The 22,325-nt window shown below is 40.2% G+C and overlaps 1 protein-coding gene across 1 annotated transcript; it reads right to left on the reverse strand.

Moving 5' to 3' along the window:
* Positions 1 to 732: 732 nt before the first annotated feature.
* LOC147606128 (uncharacterized) lies at positions 733 to 1,408 on the reverse strand (the record flags this gene model as incomplete). The annotated part of the gene is made up of 1 exon (XM_086792916.1): positions 733 to 1,408. A coding segment is annotated over one exon (516 nt), but the record flags the coding sequence as incomplete, so codon positions are not given.
* Between the last annotated feature and the right edge of the window lie 20,917 nt (positions 1,409 to 22,325).

Raw genomic sequence — 22,325 nt, forward strand, 5'->3', positions numbered from 1 at the left:
CTTTGTTGGCATGTTTTGAGTCTTAGTGATGCAGAATACTTATTTGTGTGGAAATTGGTAGCTCTTTATAGCTACGTTGCATTAGAGAGTGATAGGGTTTTTTCGTGAGTGAGAGAGAGAGAGAGAGAGATTTGCTTGAGCCTCTCACTTGTATTAGAGATGAATACAATGAGCGTGTGGATGTCCTTGTTGTTGCATTAGAGAGTGATAGGGTTTATTCTTTAGAGAGAGAGAGCAGTTAACTTAGGGTTCTCGCTAAACAAGGCATATTTGATAATTCTCCAAAAATAACAACACCCAAGAGGTTCACAAAGAATCAAGACAGTGGAATCATTGGAAGATTCCTCGCATGTTTTTTACTATAATTAATCAATATGCAAGGCGAGAGAAGCATTTGGGGCCAACATTAAAACGTGGATTTTAACATTTAAAAATTGTGGACAAGTCAACCTCGCACGGGACGTGGCTGTGAGAGGCCGGCTTGCCGCCGGCAGCTGGGCCTGCACCCGCGTGCAGTAACGAGAGAGGAGGAACAGGTCGCCTACGACGAGGCGCTATATAACATCTCGTAGGATCTATGTCGAGCACTAGTGTCTGCGTTCGTTAATTCTGCATTTTTGCTATCACCAATTAATCCAAACATTTCAAAAAAACGAACTAAATGGCGCCCGCCTTTCCTGTGCTGGTGAGCACGGCAGTTCTAGTTGTCCTACTCCTGCAGGCCGGCCCTCATCCCAGTTGGGTGAGCGCCGCGGATGAGGACCCCCTGCAGGACTTCTGCGTTGCCCTCAACTCCGCGGAGCAGCAACAGCAGCTGGGCATGCTCACCTTCAACGGGCTGGCCTGCAAGCCCGCCGCCAACGTGCAGTCCTCCGACTTCGCCTCGCCGCAGCTACGCCAGGCGGCTAACTTCACAGGTGAGCTGGGTGTGGCCGTCAACCTTGCCAGCGCGGCCTCCTTCGGGGCGCTGAACACCCAGGGCCTCTCTGTCGCGCGCATCGACTATAAGCCCAAGGGCCTCAACCCCCCGCATGTACACCCGCGTGCCACCGAGGTGCTCTACCTGGCCGAGGGCACGTTGCTTGTGGGCTTCGTCTCCACAGCGCCAAACAACACCCTCTTCTACCAGACCATCTATGCCGGTGACCTCTTCGTCTTCCCTCGTGGCCTCGTACACTTCCAGCTCAACCCGCACAAGTCCAAGACCGCCTTGGCCATCTCTGCCCTCAATAGCCAGAACCCGGGCGTCTCTCAGCTGGCTGCTGCCCTCTTTTCTTCCAAGACGCCCCTCCCTGACGAAGTTCTCGAGGCCACCCTTGGCATCGACGACGACGATGTGCACCGCCTCATCGCCAGCGTTCAGAAGACCCTCACTTAGACGCTCCAGCTCCTGCTTGTAGTTTGATATTGAATAACACAATTAATTCTTACATTTTCTATAAAGGAACAATATTCTAACGTCCTTGCAGTGCTGTTGTGCCCTCAGACGCCGCGCGTCTTCCAAGGTATCTCCAAGTAGTATATGTATATCACCTCCTCTAATTGCTTGTATGACGTTACATCGGGTGTGTTTGCATCACACCATTCTCGGTCTGCACCGATCTCAAAAAGATATCTCCCATGTTTAGGAACTGACTATGCTTTTCTAAAGGGAGTGGGACTAAGAATCTTGCATCTTGCAAGAAGAAACAAAATAACAGTAACATCTATCGAATGACACATATAATATGAAATGGTCTAACAACACAACACAGAAAAAAATCCAAAAGAATGAAAATCCTACTGAATATATGGTAGAGTTGCAATGCCCAGCAACAACAAGTACACTGACCTCCACTAATACTAAACCTAAAAATCCAATCTGGTTTTAATTTTGATTCCAATTTCCATTTCATTTTGCAAAAATCATCATTAATGCAAGCTCTACCTTACAATAGATATCCGAATTGCCGTTCTTTTCGAGCTCTGCTAATTCTACATTCTTATGCTTGCATTGTGTTGGGTTTGATTCTCTACAATCCATGTCTTTGTGCCCGTAAGACTGATTGATTGTTTGAACATCCTCATCTTACAAGATTTTTAGTGCTAAATCTTCTTTGACCATTGGCATAGCTCCACACAATCGAATATCGTACTGAAGCTAAATGAAGCACCTAGACTAAACACTCTTCGATTGCCAGAATTCAGTTTCTTTAATTTTGGCTCCTTTTTTTTGACTTGGATGCGTTCAGTCAAGTCTTCATCATTGACTACTTTTTGATGCTACAAATTTTCTCTTCCTCTATATGTTCCTCACACTCGTAATCATTTCTTAGGCCTGATTTACTCTCCAAGGTTTTTAGATATGAATAAATTGGATTCTCAAAGTAACTTAAATGGCATTATTGCCATTTCAAGTATCAAGTGATTATGTGTATCCTTCTTGAGCAAATGGAACAAGTAGTTTTAGAACTTCTTAAAAATAATAATAGGCTACTGTGACGATCCTGAATCTAACCATATCTTAATCGTATAACTTAATCTAAGAAAACATTAAACTCACTTAATCCTACTATTTCTACATAGCAATACAATCAAATCAACCTTCTCAAATAGCAAACAAGCATGCATGCCATATCCAAGGTTCTTATCACATACACAAAGAATCATGTAATCTCAAACAAACATTTACATGATATAAATCTCTATCAATCGCAGCATAGCATCTCAATCAATCATAATGTATGTGTCTATCTCAATATTCTATCATCATCACCATGCTCAACAACATGGTTAGTCATAATGACCAAAATCCAGCCAATCTAGGGCTTTCTTCGATGCGCGTCCACCCAACCTCCACATTGGACATCGCCGCTATCCCCGGTATGTCTCTTTCCGAATCTCCTCCTCTCTGGGTTCTACCACATGGCTCCCAGAGGGCATAAATCTTGTTCTCTGTCTGACATTCCCTATCTAAGGACCACCAGCCCGAATCTCAAAATCTCATGTCGAGTCTCATCATCATACACATGCATATCAATCATTTATACACATGTATATAAATCATTCATTTCAAACAAAGCAATGACAAGTCATGCTTATCAGATCTCTAGTCCATAATCTTCTAAGAGAATCATATTCAAATCAATCAAAATCAACCTCAAGTGTAAAAATAAGCTTTTAATTCAAACAGTCCTCAAAGACCATATTAGGGAGTTTGGGAAAATTTCATTACTTTGGGAATTTTCTTTTCAATCTACTTTTTGGTGTATCTTTAACATAACTCTAAATTTGTCAGAGAATGTGGATTTAGAACCTACTCTTCAAGAGCTTTCCAATGATATGTTACATGAGGGGGTTTTGACAAAATCTTAAAAGGATTCACCATGCCCTCCATTTTCTGATCTTGCAAAATGGGAATTGGGATTTTCCCAAACTCCCTAATATGGTCTTCTTAACTTCTCTTAGTCTTTTATTTCTTTCAAGTCATATAGGAATCTTTGTTTTTAATATAATTAATTATCATGTTCTAATCAATAAGATCATCTCTGGTTGCAATAGCTAAGTCATAACCATTCTTACATATTAGTCTATCCGGTCTATATAGAACGTATGTGGTCTACAACCCAATGCGGGCGGAATCGCCAAAATCAGCTGTATGTGAAAGTCGACTCCAAAAATAGAATACATTTTACTTTTTTATCAAATTTCGATTTGCATGTCCATCTACACACTTAAAGGCTTCCTTTGAGTATACTAACTAATTTAAAAATCAATCTTGAGTTTTTACTTTAATTTTAACTGCTCAAAAACCATTGAAAACCTGCTATAATTCATGACTGAAATGTGTAGCATCTAAAACTTAGGATTATCTTTAATCATAACTTGGTTAATCCTTGAAGTTTTTGACACGTTTCTAGTCTAAGATATAGTCATGCTATGTGCGGCATGCTTGCAAGAGCATAAGAAATGTTTGACATGAAAAGTTTCTAGTCTAAGATCTAGTCATGCTAAGTGTGGCTGGCTTGTCAAACACATGAAGTGTTTGACAAGTTTCTATACAAAGACCTATGGCGCCTGCTTTCAAAATCATAAAAAGTGTTTGAACCTAAAATTACATAACCATACCACATGGATTCAAAATGTAGTTTGAAATGTAATTTCATGGATTGTAGGATATGCTTGCGGGATATGCACCTAAAAACCACTATGTATAGAGCAAACATAAACAACCACAAAAACATAGAAGGGTACGACTAATATGAGAACATACTCTCACGGATAAGCAATCCATGAGCTAGAAGCAAACATAACCTGTCCTTACTAGTATGGCTAATCAATGGGCTAACTTAAGGCTGGGCATGTTGGGAGCTTGCATTTGGTAGCTTTTCGCAAAGATTTTAGCTTTCTTGGAGGTAGTGGGCTCCTAACCTTTTTTTGCGATCATCTTGGCATGAAGGGTGATCTTATTTCTGTTGAACTTCCCAATTTCTAAAGGACGTCGAATCCACAAGCTCAACCTAGCAAAGCTAGTGAAGATCCATCTCCATGGGGAGAAGATATTTCTTAGGATTTATATGTGGTGAATATTATTTTATCCTTCTTGCCCGAGTGATGGTGTGGGCAATATAGAAGACATCCCTTCTTCCTGTGGTTGAGGGGTCCTTGCTAGATGAATCATTATATAGCTACTCCTAGTTCAAAGTCTTTATTTTCTCTAGGCATACTTCACTAAGCATGAATAGGAAGGTTATTTTTGCTATGCCCAAGATTTTTTGAGAGAGTGTCTATCATTTCCAAGACATGAACCCAATCATACCAGTTGCTTGCCTCTACAAGAGGCAAAGTGGTTCAGAGAGTTGTGTCAAACTCATTGGCAAGAATTCTTGGACCCATGGGATGACTCTTCTCTATTTTTAAACAGTTATTTTTCGAGGATTGGTTACCCTTGCATATCTAAATGTGATTGGTTTCCCAATTGTGAGAACTAACCTTGCATAAAGCCTTTCAAGGATCATGGTGTACGACCCTCTTATCTAGAAATACATCGTCACAAATGTGTGGAAATGGATAAGATTAACAATGAGGCTTATGTGTAGGAATAGTGGTGGGGACTTCCCCACTAGGCCTCCCAAACGTCCTTGTTGAGTATGTTGGCACCAACATCACCATTTAATGTCACAAAGAGACCATTGCTCCTTTATAAACCATAGGTAACATGACATTCATTTCATCATTTTCAAAGTAGTTTTCGCGCTTCTTTATGGGTATTTAGGACATGTATCCTTTGATTTTGGGTATAGAATGAGAGTGTACATCTCATCCTCCTCCTTATGTTCCTCTATTTAGATATTGTTTTCCTTACGTTTAGAGAAGTCTCTCCAAAGGTGATACCTTCCTTACAAAAAGAGAACTTATCAAGACTCAGAATTCCAAGGACAAGAAGCTTGTGAGTCTTGCTATGACCCAAGTATGATATTCACACTCACTCAAACCTGCCATGTCCATTGATTTGTTCCTCTAGAGGGGATGAAATAAACTCGTTGCTAACCACCTTGGAGAAAATTTATATGGTGACTGTAAAGACACCTGAAAGGATAAATTTTACCTCCCAATGAATCATCCTTCAGTGCATCTAACAATGTGGGGTATGATTAATTTGATTTTAGAGATAGAGGATTCAAAATTGAATCTTCCTATAGCCTCTTGAGAATGGTCATAAGTTTGTTGAAAGCCTCTGGTTTTACTTCAAAACTCCCACATAGGTTCTATGAGGGAGCCTCATAGGCTCTCATTAAGTCCCCCCACATAGGTTCTATGAGGGAGTCTCATAGGCTCTCATTAAGTCCCCCCACTAAGTCCTTCCTCATAGGTTCTATGAGGGAGTCCTCAATATAGGCTCCCACTAAGTCCTTCCTCATAGGTTCTATGAGGGAGCCTCATAGGCTCTCATTAAGTCCCCCCACTAAGTCCTTTCTCATAGGTTCTATGAGGGAGTCCTCAATACAGGCTCCTGCTAAGTCCTCACTCACTACATCAGTAGTGGTCATAAGTTTGGTCAACACCTTTGCTTCGCTCTGAGGGTCCCTCACATAGGTTCTATGACTCGACCTTTGAACCAAGGTTTGAGATATGTTGGGGTAGGGTCAATGGTCCTTACTCCACCACTTGCTCAAGTTTGGGCTCTAATTTATCATGTATCTTTCTTACAATCTCTTGGTCTTATTTTATATTCTCTTTCTTCAAGACATAATTTGGGTTCTCCATGAGTTTCTTCATAAGGATTTGTAATTAATGGGTTTCTTCTCTTTGGGAAGATTTGTTTTGCATGGGAGATCACTTATCTCCATAAAGGGATGTAAAAGCTTTGGAGCTCTCATGTCAACCACTTTCAATGTTCACAATGTTTTTATCCTTGACAACTTATCATGCGTTATGTTTACATGTGCTCTTTGAGGTCTTATTCTATTTATTGCACCTCCACTTAGTCTTCCAAGAAGGAAAACTTCGCCAACTCTACTAGCATGGCCATCACTCATGGCAGCGAGGCCACCAACCATGCACTTACATGTGTGCAGGCTATGGTGGGTAGGCCTGCTATAATGTCCACGAAGTTGCTTTCTGGATGGCTGCTCATTCGACTCGTGGCAAGCCGAGTAATACGGGTAAAACCTTGAATCCCAGCTACATACCAGCTTCTAAAGCGCCCGTCAGTCCTGCTCGTCGACATGCAGGCTCAAGTCCAAGGTTTTGGCCAATTCCAAGCCTCTAGCTGTGCACCGTACTTCCTCCTCTTCTTCAAACCAGGCAGGCAAGGGAAACTCCGGCAAATCTGTCGTCCAACGTCTCCAGTTTTAAGTATAAAGCGGCCAACAGCACACTCAAAGATGAAGATTGTTGATCCCGGTTTCGAAGTGAATTGGAGGTTCAGCAAATCATCATCGCTCATTGCACATGATAAGGAGGATGCATATGATAAGGAGGATGCATATGATGAGGAGGAGCATGTCGATGGTGCAATAGGTTTCCAAGTGGCCCTTCAAGTCACTGTGCAGGCAGATTCTTGACACCCAATTTCATCTGGCAGATAAGGAGATCGTTGAAAATTGGGAGTGAGAAGAAGCTTTTAGATGCTTTAGAAGCAGTAAAAAGGTTCTCAAGCTTTGTCATTGCAAGAGTAGAGAAATCTGTGTATGAAGAAATCAAAGGGATCCTTAAAGCTAACGAATCCAAACCACAACACCACACAGATTGTAATGCAACCACAGAGATAGGAACCTTTTCCTTTGATGAATTGAGAAAGATGAACTATCTGCAGGCTGCCTTATCAGAGTCAATAAGGCTATACCCTCCCGTGCCATCTGATTGCAAATATGCAGCACAAGATGATACTCTACCAGATGGAACTCAAGTTCTTAAGGGTTATCGAGTGTCATACAATGTGTTTGTAATGGGCAGGGCACATAAAGTATGGGGAAAAGACTGCCTTGCATTCCGGCCTAAGAGGTGGTTGGGGGAAGTTGGGCAATATGTTTCTATGAACCCTTACAAATATCCCATGTTCCAAGCTGGTCCAAGAATCTACCTGGGAAAGGATTCTGCCTTCATTCATATGAAGCTGCTAAATTTTGCTTCTCTTGTCTCAAAGAGTTATGGGGAGAGGTAGAGGGGCAACTATAACATTGTTGGGTGCTCGTGACAAAAGAGTCGTGCCACCTTTAGAGGGCTTAGATATCAATCTACCCATGCTTCCACCACGCCTTCCCAAGAAGCTATATACGAGAAGATCCAGCTCTAGTCCAAGAAATCCTTTGCACCCTTCTTGGCAGGGTATAATCATTTTAGAGGACTAGCAAATGGTACTTTAGAGGATTGTGCTTGATATGTATGTCAAGTGTGGTGCTCTTACCAAAGCACCACACTTGGCGATGTTGTATATATCTTGCAATCGGTGCACACCAAGTGACATCCTGAGAAAGAAGCTCCTCAATCATGCCTTCTTTAGGCTTAGCTATTTGATTAAGCTATCTTGATAGCCACTTGTAGGAGAAGCTTTGTCTGCATCTTAATTTTATTCCTGATCTGAAAGTTTTTTTTTGCAAATTGCAACTTTGGTTACAAGGTGATCAAAGATAACTCGTGGAACCAATAGTGGTTATAGCTGTTCATTAATCAGCGATCGTGAAATAATATCACATGAGACTCATTGCATCATCCACTTCAATATCATAGGCTGACAAAGGTATTCTATGGCCACTCTTAACACTGAAGGTGTATCTTTGGCCTGCTTTCGATACTGAAAGTGTTATTTGTGAAACGGGGGAAAGGAACATTCCCTTATGTTTATAAAATTTTGGGAGGACTGTCCCAACTCCCCACCATACTTTATGTATGGTTTTTTTCACTCACGCAAACAAGCATAAAATTCGTATGACTTGAACAACATGTAACTTTGATTCAGATGAGCTAACCAATTAGTAATTACCCTTTTTGTGAGGTACTAGAAGATCTCCGTCGATCATAAGCATAGGCATGTAGTTCATCGATAGTGGATGTGCCTCTAGAAACCTTTCTAAGTATGTTGAACAACACATGGAAAGGGTAAGGCTACATGATGGCCACCTCGTTCTCCACGTCCTCCTTTCACGCCAAGGTATCACAGAGCACTTTTCTCACTGCCAATTGGCGTCTTGAGGTGGGGTCCATGGCCAGGTGCACCCTATCGCATCCACCAAATACATTTGGCAAGCTTGTATATGCTTGAGAATCCCCAACTACCTCATGCACAAGATGTCTTGGTGCATAAACAAGCAGGTACTCTCTCTCTATCTCTCTCTCTCTCTCACACACACACACACAAACATACACACACACATCATCATCATCAAAACCAAGTGCACTCCATGCTCTCAATCTTACAAAACAACATTGTTTTTTTTAATTCTTTTACCATGTTTTGTGTGAGTGCTTGGGTAGCATACTTCGTGTAGTGTAGAGCATATTTGAAATGATCGAATGAACATAAATTTGAAAGCATAGTTAGAAGCAATGCTAGACTAACATCTGCAATTGATGAGCTTAAAGCCTGTTCTTATGTTCGATGGGGATTCAAAAGTACCTTGCAAATTAGAAAATTACAAATTCATTACCATATTTGAAAATGAGTTTTTTATCATAAATCAATACATAGGACTAATGGTATCACCATCAACACTAAAGGTATTTTGGTCCACTTTCGATATCGAAAGTGCTATTTGGGAAACGGGGGAAGGGCACGTTCTCTTGTTTGTAAAATTTCAGGGAGGATTGTGCCAACTCCCCGCCATACTTTATGTATGTTTTTTTTTTTAAAACTTCACTCGCACAAACGAGTATGAAAATCCTATGAATTAATGAATTATGTGTAACTCGGATTCAAATGTGGTAATGAATTTGGAATTATCAACCTTGCGAAGTACCTTGAGATCTCTTTCGATGTCCATCAATTCCTCACGTCGAATATAATTATAGCCTTGATGTTCATGCTCGTTCAAGCTCTATAAGCTATTCATATATTGAGAAAGACACGCATACGAAGAGGACATGCTGCAAAAACGGTATGGGTTGCAATGTCCATCTTCATTCTAACGCTTGAAGATGTTTATATGTGAACGGAAAGACACATGTTGTTTGAAAGTACGTCGACAACGCACAAGTCCAAGCAATCAAGAGAATAAGGGTACCCAAGAATTCTAGTTGCATTAGAGAGTGACACGCTTTATTCTTGAGAGAGAGAGTAGTTAACTTAGGTTCTTGCTAAACAAGACATATTTGAATCTTGATAATTCTTCAAAAATAACAACACTCAAGAGGTTCACGAAGAATCGAGACATTATGTTACAGTGGAATCATTGGAAGATTCCTCGCATGTTTTTTACTATAATTAATCAATATGCAAGGCAAGAGAAGCATTTGGGGTTTTTATTTTGACAGGATTAAAACATGCAATTTAACATTTAAAAACTGTAGGCAAGTCAACCTCGCACGGGACGTGGCCGTGAGCTGGGTCGTTGTATTATGGCGGAAGCTGGTCCTGCACCCGCGTGGATGCACTCAACACTAACGAGAGAGGAGGAGCAGGTCGCCTACGAGGTGCTATATAACGAGCAAGCCCAATCTTCATCAGTAGTAAGTACATGTCGTACGATCTATCTCGAGCACTAGTGTCTGCGTTCGTTAATTCTGCATTTCCGCTATCATCAATGAATCCAAAATTTTCAAAAAAACGAACTAAATGGCTCCCGCCTTTCCTGTGCTGGTGAGCACGGCAGTTCTAGTTGTCCTACTCCTTCATCCCACTTGGGTGAGCGCCGCGGATGAGGACCCCCTGCAGGACTTCTGCGTTGCCCTCAACTCCGCGGAGCAGCAGCAGGAGCTGAACACCCAGGGCCTCTCTGTCGCGCGCATCGACTATAAGCACAAGGGCCGCAACCCCTCGGCGTGCCACCGAGGTGCTCTACCTGGCCGAGGCCACGTTGCTCGTGGGCTTAGTCTCCACTGCGCCAAACAACACCCTCTTCTACCAGACCATCTATGCCGGTGACACCTTCGTCTTCCCTCGTGGCCTCGTACCAGACCATCTATGCCGGTGACACCTTCCCTCGTGGCCTCGTACACTTCCAGCTCATCCCGCACAAGTCCGACACCGCCTTGGCCATTGCTGCCCTCAATAGCCAGAACCCGGGCGTCTCTCAGCTGGCTGCTACCCTCTTTGCTTCCAAGCCGCCCCTCCCTGACAAAGTTCTCAAGGCCACCCTTCGCATCGACGACGACCATGTGCACCGCCTCATCGCCAGCGTTAAGAAGACCCTCACTTAGACGTTGTAATTGGATGTTGAATAACACAATTAAATCTTCCATTTTTTACAAAGGAACAATATTTTAACGTCCTTGCAATGCTGTTGTGCCCTCAGCCGCGTCTCTTCCAAGGTATCTCCAACTTGTATATATATATCACGTCCTCTAATCCACAGAAGCCCATAACACGATTCTCGGCCAATTTCAAGTCTCCAGCGATCTCAAAAGTTTAGGAACTAACTATGTTTCCTTTAAGGCCATGGCAGCTATATAACTATGCTTTCTAAAGGGAGTGGGGCTCAAAATCTCCTAGCATTATTTAGTAGACGTGGCATCTTGCAGGAAGAAAGAAAAATAATAGTAACATCTACCGAATGACACATATAATAAGAATACCATATAAACGCCTTGAGCTAAATCATGACAAAAGAAAAATAAAATCAAAAGAATGAAAATCCTACTAAATATATGGTAGAGTTGGAATGCCCAACAAGTACACTGACCTTAGCTAATACTAACACTACAAGAGAATCAGAACATAGACTTTCAACATAGACGTGCAAACTAGAGAGAGATGGAAGTGAGAGAGGGGCTGTGGGCAAATTTGCGATTTGGAGGGATTTACGCGACTATTTACGTGGCTATATATGCGTCTATAGGCACATTTATAGACACGTCTATACTTGCGTCTATAGACGAGTCTATAAGCACGCTTATAGGCGCGTCTATAGACACGAGTATAGATGTTCTATTAAAAAATTTTTGAATAATCTCGCCCGTGTCGACGCCGCAACTATTTTCGCTTCCCTCCCCTCTGGTCCCTGTGCTGTGCCTCTTCCTCATGATGGCTGCACCTCACTTTTTGTCCTCTTCTCACAAATTCTCCTCCCAAGTCTCCTTCCAAAAGGACGATTTCTCACAAGGTAATCTCTATTCCACTTGTTTCTCCTACCTCTTTATATATTCATGGTTTTTGAATGGTATGTTTAGAATTAGGATTTTTTATTTTCGTATTCTCTTCACTCTCTCTTTCTCTCTCTCTGATGCATAAGCTTCTTATGTTTACAATTTTCGAATGGTATTCTCTTCTCTATCTCTCTCTCGCTCTCTCTCTCTCTTTCTTATGCATAAGCCTAAGAGGCTTATGCATAAGAGGCCTATTATGCATAAGGCTTAAACCTCCTTGTTTATCCATGCTATTCACACTTTTAGGGTTTTGTATTACTAATTATTTTCTCAACTTTTGTTTTGTTTTGTAGGTCTTATAATCCTCTCTTTCAACTTCACCAAAAAGAGGTAAATGCTTTTCTCTCTTTCCTCTCTTTTCGATTTTATATGTATGCATTAGGTTCTTAGGGCTTTTGTGTATATGCATTACTAATCCTTTCCTCACCCTTTTGTTGGTTTTGTAGGTCTTCTAATCTTCTCTTTCAATGTCACAAAAAGAGGTAAGTGCTTTCCTATCTTTCCTATATTTTTATCCTCTCTTTCCTCTATTTTTATCTACCAAAAAGAGGGGTTTTGTTTTGTAGGTCTTCTATGCATAGAGCTTAATCTATGAATAGAGCTTTAATCATACAACTTAATCTATGCATTAGGCTCTATTCGTAGAGTTTAATGCATAGATTAAGCCCCATGCATGCATTCATAATACATAGAGATCTATGCATAGATTAAGCTCTATGCATAGAGCTTTATGCATTCATAGAGCTTTATGCATTCATAGAGCTTGATCTTTGCATGAATTAAGCTCTATGCATGCATGCTTAATGCATATTGCCAGGATTTAGTTTAGGCTAGCGTGGCTTGCATAGTGCTTTATGCATAAGCCTCATGCATGCTTTATGCCTAAGGCCTCATGCATAGCTTTATGATTAAAGCTTTATGTATAAGTTTTAGCATAGCTTGCATAAGGCTTGCATAGCGGCATAGTTTGCATAGCTTGCATAGTGGCATAGCTTGCATAAGCTTTTGTATGTATGCATTACTAATCCTTTCCTCTGTTGGTTTTGCAGATCCTCGTATCCTCTCTTTCAACATTACAAAAAAGAGATAATGCTTTTCTATCTTTTCTCTATTATTATTGCACCCTTGGGTGCTAGGGATTTGTTTTGTAAGTTTGTGCATAAGCTTTATGCATAATGCTTTATGCATAAGGCCTCATTCATAACTTTATGCATAAGACCTCATGCACAAGGCCTCATGCATAGCTTTATACATAGGCTGTATTCATAAGGTCTTATGCATGCTTTATAAATAAGTCCTCATGCATAGTTTTGCATAGTGCTTTATGCATAAGCCTTATGCATAATACTTTACACATAAGCTTTATGCATAAGGCCTCATGCATAAAGCATTATGATTAAATATTTATTATGCATAAGGCCTCATGTATAAAGCATTATCTTTAAATCTTTATGCATAAGGCCTCATGCATGCTTTATGCATAAGCTTTACCATAGCTTGCATAAGGCTTGCATAGCGGCATAGTTTGCATAAAGCGTGCATAGCGGCATATCTTGCATAAGCTTTTGTATCTATGCATAGAGCTCTATGCATATAGCTTAATGCATACATAGAGCTTAATCTTTTCGATTTTGTTTGTATACATTAAGTTCTTAGGGCTTTTGTATGTATGTATTACTAATCCTTTCCTCACCCTTTTATTGGTTTTGTAGGTCTTCTAATCTTCTCTTTCAACATCACCGAAAAGAGGTAAGTACTTTCATAATGGATAGAGATCGATGCATACATTAAGCTCTATGCATGCATTCATAATGCACAGAGATCTATGCATAGATTAAGCTCTATGCATAGACCTCTATGCATGCAGTAAGCTCTATGCATAGAGCTTAATCTATGCATGCATGCTTAATGCATAGTGCCGGGGTACGGTTTAGTTCAGGCTAATGCGGCTTGCATAGTGCTTTATATGCATAAGCCTCATGAGGAAAAAGTAACATGTCCTGATACCATCAAGGTGCCTTTACTACCCTACAAGGACCCCGAGAAGGGAACTCTACTTTTTTCCATTGGGACCTTCACGGGCGTCTACTTCACATAAGAGCTCAAATTAGCAAAATAGGGTATAAAGTTGAACTTAGGTATGGGTATTTATTCGAGAAGATAGAAAGCCTGTTCTCCAAATTCGTGTTGGGGAGATTTATGGAGAAAGGAAGGAAGCCAAAAAGAAAGGAGACCAGGTCATGTCTTCTCTACACAAATTGACAATGAACTCCCTGTGTATGAGAGGTTTGGCATCAAACCTGAATGCAACATAATAGAGATTTGTGATCAGGAAAAATTCGACAAGCTAATTTCGATCGATCAATTCGGTATGGTGGAATCGGTGAACAGAACTCACTACATGATGGTAAGTGACATGCACGCACTGCAAAGGTTGTAGGATTGTTTGACAACATGATCTCTTTGCGGCAAACAAAGAGTTTTGGCCAATTGACTCGGAAGTTGGCTGAGACAGTGCATTTAGTTACTCGATCGATGTCCTTATATTGTTCTATGAACCATTTTAGGTTGACCTTATCCTTGGCCAACATCCCCTTTGTTACAAATTATAGGAGAGCCTTCCGTAACCAAGGCATAGCATTTAGGAGCTAGGAAGTAACCCTTTAAGGGAATAGCTTGCCAAACAAGAGAATTTTTCTGTGCTGCTTGGAACATTCTTTGAAATTGAGTAAATAGATTGGGACTGAAGGTCACTAGGTTCCGGCCGGTCATGTGTCCCCGCTCTCACTGGTTTTTCATCTCTTTAAATTTGTTCAATTTTAACTAACACATTCAATATGGGATCACACCTCAAGAGTGATTAGTCTGACAAACCTTTAGATGATGATTGATGTGAACAACATGAACAAGCTAATTAAGATGAACTATTTGAAATTTAAATATGGGTGTATATTTTCTGTTTACAATTATGGGGGCACAAGCTCCTTGTGCTTTGGGTGCAGTCGTACCCCGCGAAGACTTCCTTTTGTTGGTTTTGTAGGTCCTCTAATCCTCTCTTTCAGCATCACTAAAAAGAGGTAAGATCTTTTCTATCTTTCCTCTTTATTATTGCACCCCTGGGTGCTAGGGATTTGTTTTGTAGGTTTGTTTTTGTACCTTAAATCCGAGAGCTACCTGTGCAGAAAATGCAGCTATACATCTGCATAGGAAGCTCTTTGAAAAAAAGAATTAATTCCAAAGCACGTTTATAGGGGTGTGTATAGATGCATCTATAAGCGTGTCTATAGGCACATCTATAATTATATTGACGTGCTTATAGACGAGCCTATAGACGCCTATCCGTAGATGCGCTTTTAGACGCTCTTATAAACACGCCCGTAACATTTTAAACCACGTCGTCAAAATGCATCTATAGACGTGCCTATAGATGCCTATCGATAGACATGCTTTTAGACGCTCTTATAAACATGCCCGTAACATTTTAAACCACGTCGTCAAAATACATCTAAAAACGCACTTACGGTCGCTTTTCCTTGTAGTGTAAACCTAAAATCCAAATCTGCTCTAAATTTTGACTCCAATTTTCATTTCATTTCATGAAAATCCTCATCAATGTAGGCTCTACCTTATATAGATAACCAAATTCGCCTTCTTTGCGAGTGGCTAATTCCACATTCTTCTTCGTGCATTGCATTGGGTTAGATTCTGTACAATTCATATGTCTTTGTGCCGCCCTGAAGACTGATTTTGATTGTTTGAACACCTTGATCTTACAAGATTTTTAGTGCTTAATCTTGATCGATCATTGGCATTGTTCCACACAACCAAGGATCATACTTCAACTAAATGAAGCACATACACTAAAGAGTCTTCGATTGCCAAAATTTAGTTTCTTTAATTTTGGCTTTTTTTTAGACTTAGATGTGTTCACTCAAATCTTCCTTGACTACTTTTTGATGCTACCAATTGTCTCTTCCTTTATATCTTCTCTCACCTTGGTAATCATCTCTTAGGCCTGATTTACTCTCCAAGGTTTTTAGATATAAATAAATTTGATTCTCAAAGTAACTTAAAGGGCATTATGGGCATTTCAAATATCAAGTGAATACGTGTAGCCTTCTTAAGTACCTGGAACGAGTAGTTTTATAAGTTCTTAAGAATAATAATGGGCTACATGTGTATTAGGGTTGTGTCTTGGGAAAATTGTGGCTTATCTCAAGTGGTAATAGCCTACAAATTCACATCTTTTAAATACTCCCAATACTTCATAATTATAACCTTAGAAAAATCCTTTCACTTTGATAATTCAACCTTTCTAACTAAGGTGCTTTACCTTGATAAAACAAAGACATCTAGATTTTTAATCTAGAAACATTTTAATCTTTCTTTAATGTAAAACTAATTATAAGGTATATTCAAGATCTATTGAGCTTAAAGACTAATAAGATATTTTAGGCATTCAACATCTCTTGAAGGAGAACCTTTATGTATGCTCAAGTTTTGCATGTGAGATTACCAACACCACCTAACCAGGGATTTAATATTCACGTGATCACAAGTTTTTTCTTATTAATAACACATGCGAACATGTTAATAACATGTTTACATGATTACACGTTCACAAAATAGCAGGTTGCTGGTTACCTGGTAACAGGCCAAAATCGCGTCGAGATTTAGAAAAAATCCGACGGGCCCGCCGGGTATAATTAAAACCTGGCGGGAACCGCCGGGGCCGTCAGAATTCCCGCCGGGCAACATATTTCTATATATATGAAGCCCACGGGGCCCCTTGGGGATTTATTACTTGACAGCTGTTTACACACAGGTAATGTCTTATCTGCATGTGGGTAGTGTGGGTGTGTGAGTACTCGTGCAGGTAGCCGTCCACCACAGTCGTAGTGCGCGGCTAGATGTGGGTGGTCCGCCACACGAGAGATGCGTGTGTATGTAAAGCCGTTCTCCTTCTGGTGTGAGGAGTACGACTTTGCTTATTGCAATGGGATCTCTGCCACATTTGAATGTTTATGGGACAACAGGTTGTCGCATTAAAATATGAAGCTATGCATGGTGCTGCTATAAGCTTCTATTATTTTGGTTTTATCAGCTTTTAGAAATTTAACTGGTTTGTGTTTTAATATTTCTTGATCTTGTGTGATACAAGAAGATGAAGAGGCAACATATACATAATAGCTATCTCACTAGGGTGATACAAAGCTATCCATGGAATACTAAGAACATAGAAACATGAAAGTAGCATCAGCTCCGAGTAGATGGAGCAAACTTTCATCTTCTTCTGTGGAAGAGAACCCCCTGCTAGTGCCAGTTGAAGCCCAAAACTTTATGTACTCCTTTGATGATGGATGTCCTTATTCCCTAGAGAATTCATGGGCAAACATGTATGCCTTGCAGATGCAAGACTGACTGCTATGCAAGCCATGTGCAACCCTATATGCTTTGTAAGAATGCAGATGGATGGGTTACTAATGCATGCCTAAGGGAAAATCCCTAAGGATGGCCTGCAAGATTTTGAGAACTGGGTTTAACTGTGCGGAAGTGATTAACATGATGTCTGACTGAATGACTGATGGAATGAAAATGAACTAAGGCTGGTTACCTTGTAACGCTCTGATACCAATGTGACATGTGAGAGATTGACCGTCATAAACACAACCTTAGGCTAATTAAACTACACTTAATGATGCTTAAGAAAAGAGAGATAGTGTCAATGCAATGCAATGCAGCTATATTAGATGAATGTCATAAATTTGTTTGGTTTGCCGGTAACGTGGCTTGTGTTGTTTTTATCGCGTGTGATACATGCGATACTTGGTCGGTAACACGGCCTGAGTATCACATGGGTGATAGTTTAAATCATATTGTCTACAAGTCTCATTTCATGAAATAGTAAAATCAAAGTAACAAAGTAATAACCGAAATAACACTAAAAAATAGATGATACTCTCTCTCTCTCTCTCTCTCTCTCTCTCCTACCTCTATCTTTACTTGGGTGATTATGGCTAAACGTCCATGCAAAGATGACAATGTAAACAAAACAATTCTACACACTATTTTAGTCTATCTTGGAGAATTTACGAAATCATTCAAAATGTCTTCTACTATTCACTCTCTCTCTCTATTTTCCTTCTCTTATCTCTGTCTTGACTAGGTGATTATGGTTAGATTTCCATGTATATATCACAATGAATATAAAACAATCATATACATTGTTTTGCATTATCTTTAAGAATTTATAAAACCATTTAAAATGTCATCTTTAAAAATTTTTGAAATTATTTAAAATGCGATAAAGGGATTATAAACATTGTTTTGCACTATCTTTAAGAATTTATGAAACCATTTAGGAAACTATCTTTAAACATTGCTGAAATTATTAAAAATGCCATCTAATATAATCTCTCTTTCCATCTATTTCTCTCCTCCTTCCACTGTCTTGACTTAGGTGATTTTGGCTAGACAGTGAATATAAAACAATTTTCATATCTCTCTCTCTCTCTCTCTCTCTCTCTCTCTCTCTCTCTCTCTCTCTCCCCCTCGATTCATGCGATTATGGCTAGAAGGATATGTATATATGACAATGAATATTTAGCTTGATTGTTCAGTGCCTTTCCTCTCTATCTGTGTCTTGATACTCTCTCTCTCTCTCTCTCATATATTTCTCTTGATCTACTTGATTGGTGGTAGCAGTTCAGTGAATGTGCAACAATGGATGCTTCTTTTGTTTGATCAATGATAATTAATATGACACACTTGTTAGGATTGTTTAACCTGTTTTAGTGTAAAGCGTAAATGGATAACATGTTGATGTATTGCTTGATGTTGTTTTCAATACTATTGTTTGATATTCTGTTTTTGTTCTATATCTAAAGATATTTACTAGATTTGCGATGATGACCACCATGCTCTCCACCGAAGAGCGAAAGATCATCCTGCGAGCCATTCGCACAGAGGTAGTTATCATAGTGTCACAATGTTCAGAGGAAGCTGTCAGAAAGACTAATGAGTCAGATATCCTCATGAGAGACCTCGTCGTGCAGATCTGGGAAAATGCACGTCGTCGTCTCAGATGCGAAGGCAACACTGAATTGTGTGAAAGACGGAAGTTAGTCAACTTTGACTACCAGCACAGGATACGCACTATCTCGGGGAGTATGCGTTCGGCATACGAGGATCTCAGAGATGCCGCACCACCTTCTGCCGACTTACGCCATCTACAACTGTGGGACACAACATGGAACGAGCAGAAGGTGAAGAGCAAACGTATGAGAGTTCTTTCTATAGACACACTTCCCAAAAGAGTGCGCATCGCCCAAGATATATCCGCTGCATCGTCCGAACAACCGGATGTGACAGGGATGGGCGCAATCATGCGTACCATTTTCAACGAGCGATGTACACACCTTATCAGCATTCTGCACGAGGCCTTGATCGAGGGGCAAACAATAGGGTCAGGAGTTTTTGGCATAGTGAAGGAGTTTAAGGTCCAGGGCATCTCATTTCTTCCAGAGCACGTTACTTTTTGCGAAAAGCTTTACAAGGGAGAAAGCAGCTCAAGATTTGAGAGCTTTCAGGCAGAGCAGGGCATGCAGGTTCTACACCCGTCCATCGTGCGATGCATAGCCTTCACCAAGGAATCATCGTGGATCGCTATTTTTCCATTATATAACGGTGGCTTGCTGGGTGACATGCTCTTGAAAGTTTCTTTTTGATACAATGAGTTTACCAGAGCGATGTACCGCTCGGATCAGGGATGAAAAAAGCCCCCGCCTGCTGACATACAATTAAGCCAGGTGCAGCTTGCTCAGATAAAGGAGGTGGCTTTGAATATGCCTCACATTATGTATGCCCTGTGGTGGTGGATGGCCTAGCAGCCGCACACATGGCTAGCATCATTCACACTGACCTACATCCCTTCAATGTTGTGCTAGATTTTACAAAGGATTTAAAAGCACGCATTGGTATCATTGACTGGGGCCTTCTGCTGAGAGCGCCCAAAAAGCGAGTATCGCCCAATTTTGTATTCGAAGCCAGTAAAAATCCAAAAAAGGTGGCAGAGGCTCAAGCTTATGCCAACAGGGAGCGGAACAAGCGACCATGGATAGCTCCAGAGATTTTTGATCCTCTCTTGGAAGATGCATACACTCCTGCGAGCGATGTTTTCGCCTTGGGATATCTATTGTAAAAGCGTTATTTTCATTAGAATTAATTTTATGCATAGAAAGATGCATATTGAAAATATTTTTATTGTAAATGTGTTATTTTCATTAAAATTAATTTCTACGCATAGAAAGAAGCATTTTGGAAATATTTTTATTGTAAAAGCGTTATTTTCATTAGAATTTTCTTCGTGAGCGCCGTCTTTAAGACTTTGATTTTCTCTTTCACTCTTTCAGTCTGAGAGCTCTCCCAATCATGAAATGCCACACATGTAAATGTTTCATAAATTGCATCTTTGTTTCAAAGAAGAGACTCGAAAGTATAAAAGTGAGTACAAAACCTGGTCTCCGCAGGAAGCTTAAACATAACTGACATGCGAGGCCGAAAAATATCTAACACTCTCTGTCTCTTGAGCATAAATCTCACAAGCTTGCGAACAGTATCAACGATTGAGCTCTCCCAATCATGAAATGCCACATGTAAATGTTTCACAAATTGCATCTTTGTTTCGAAGAAGAGACTCGAAGGTATAGAAGTGAGTACAAAACCTGGTCTCCGTAGGAAGCTTTAACATAACTGACATGCGAGGCCGAAAAATATCTAACACTCTCTGAGCATAAATCTCACAAGCTTGCGAACAGTATCAACGATTGAGGCAAACCATTTGGTATCATCACTTTTATACCAATCTTTCAATACAAGATTCAAACTATGAGTATTGCAGCCAGACGGGAAAACGTGTGGATACTGCTGCTTTAAGATTTTGGATGCATTCTTGCAATTTTTTGCATTGTCCATAACAATTTGGACTACATTTTTGGCACCCACTTCTTCTATCACAGAGGCAATGATACCAGCAATATACGCCCCAGATTTTATTGCACTAGTCGAATCCACGGCACACATAAAAGTCTCACCTCTAGGTGAAACAACCATTATATTAATTAATGGATTTCTTTGTACATTGGACCATCCATCACTGACTATACTACATCCAGAAAGCTCTATGTTGCTAAGAATTATTCTATGTGCACGTTCTTTCACTTGAGCATAGCATTTCTCCAATAGATCATTTCGCATAGTATGATACGAAGGCGGTGAAAACCCTGATCCAAATTCACTGATTTTCTTCCATGCTCTCTTCTAATTCTCACTCTCCACCATCACCATAGCACACCCTGAAAAGTAGATCGCTTCAGCAAGGGCGAGCTGTGCATCCTCAAGCAAACCGTTATGTAAGCTTTCCTGCAATGAAGTTTGACGCATGGGTATGTCAAAGTGACGCTTGCAAGAAGATGCACTGGGTAGATTGCTTTCTGGTTTGGTTGCACATTAAAGTTCGGAGTACAAGCCGGTGATGCGTCCTTTGATGATTAGAACAACAATGTTCTTCCTGCCTCGATACATTGGCAGTAGATGAGAACAATTTCCTTGCGTCTTTCTTTTGCATTTCGTCTCTTAAACGTTTGGCCACTACAAGTGCAAAGGGGTGGATACATCCTTGGCCTTTTTTCTTCACTCCACCTAAAAAGTGTTCTCTTAATCGAGGCACCCCACCTGATTTTACTGCGTGGCATAGCTTACACTCCCAATCTCTGAATCGGTCACCGATGTTAATTGCATATTGCCACTCTATCCGAGGTGCCTTTTTTTCTTGCTGTTCTGAATTTGGGCTCTATTAGAAGTATCGCTAGGTCCAACGTTTTCTTCCATCTCAAATAACCTATTCAAGCAAGCATATAATAATGAATACACAAACAAAGTAACAAAGCCACTCATATATTACAAAACATATATCACCACAGAAACATAGAAGCCTTAAAAAACCAAGTGATTACTGAAAAGCTAAAATGTAGCCAAGCAAAAATCTGAAATTAGTTTGAATCTATTTTGACAAAAATAAAAGATCGTCATATATGTTGTTTATTGTTTTTATTTTAAAAGAGAAAGACATCCATGACGATTCATGCTAACTGCAAAGGATGACTGAAAGTTTTTTGCCTATAGGAATTTTATTTTTCAACTTACAAAACCGTAGATATTAATTTTTGCTAGACTTTTAGCGTCACGACAAGACAAGACGAATGCATAAATGTGTATTCTAAGATTAAGATACATGTAATTGACAGCATGCATACAATGCACATTGCACCCCCGATGAAGGATGTCTTTCGTACCCAATTAAGGATACTTTAAACAAATCAAAGATCTATGATTGCCCAATACTCTAGTATAGGACAAAAGACCTTCTCTAAGACTTTAACATTGACAAAGCAAATCAAAGATCTATGTTTGCCCAACACTCTAGTATAGGACAATAGACCCTTGTCTAATAAAGACTATATCAAATATCAAGAACCAATACAAGC

Source organism: Cibotium barometz, chromosome 58 (assembly GCF_041138505.1).
Source record: "Cibotium barometz isolate CiBa-2024 chromosome 58, ASM4113850v1, whole genome shotgun sequence".
Taxonomy (NCBI): Eukaryota; Viridiplantae; Streptophyta; class Polypodiopsida; order Cyatheales; family Cibotiaceae; genus Cibotium; species Cibotium barometz.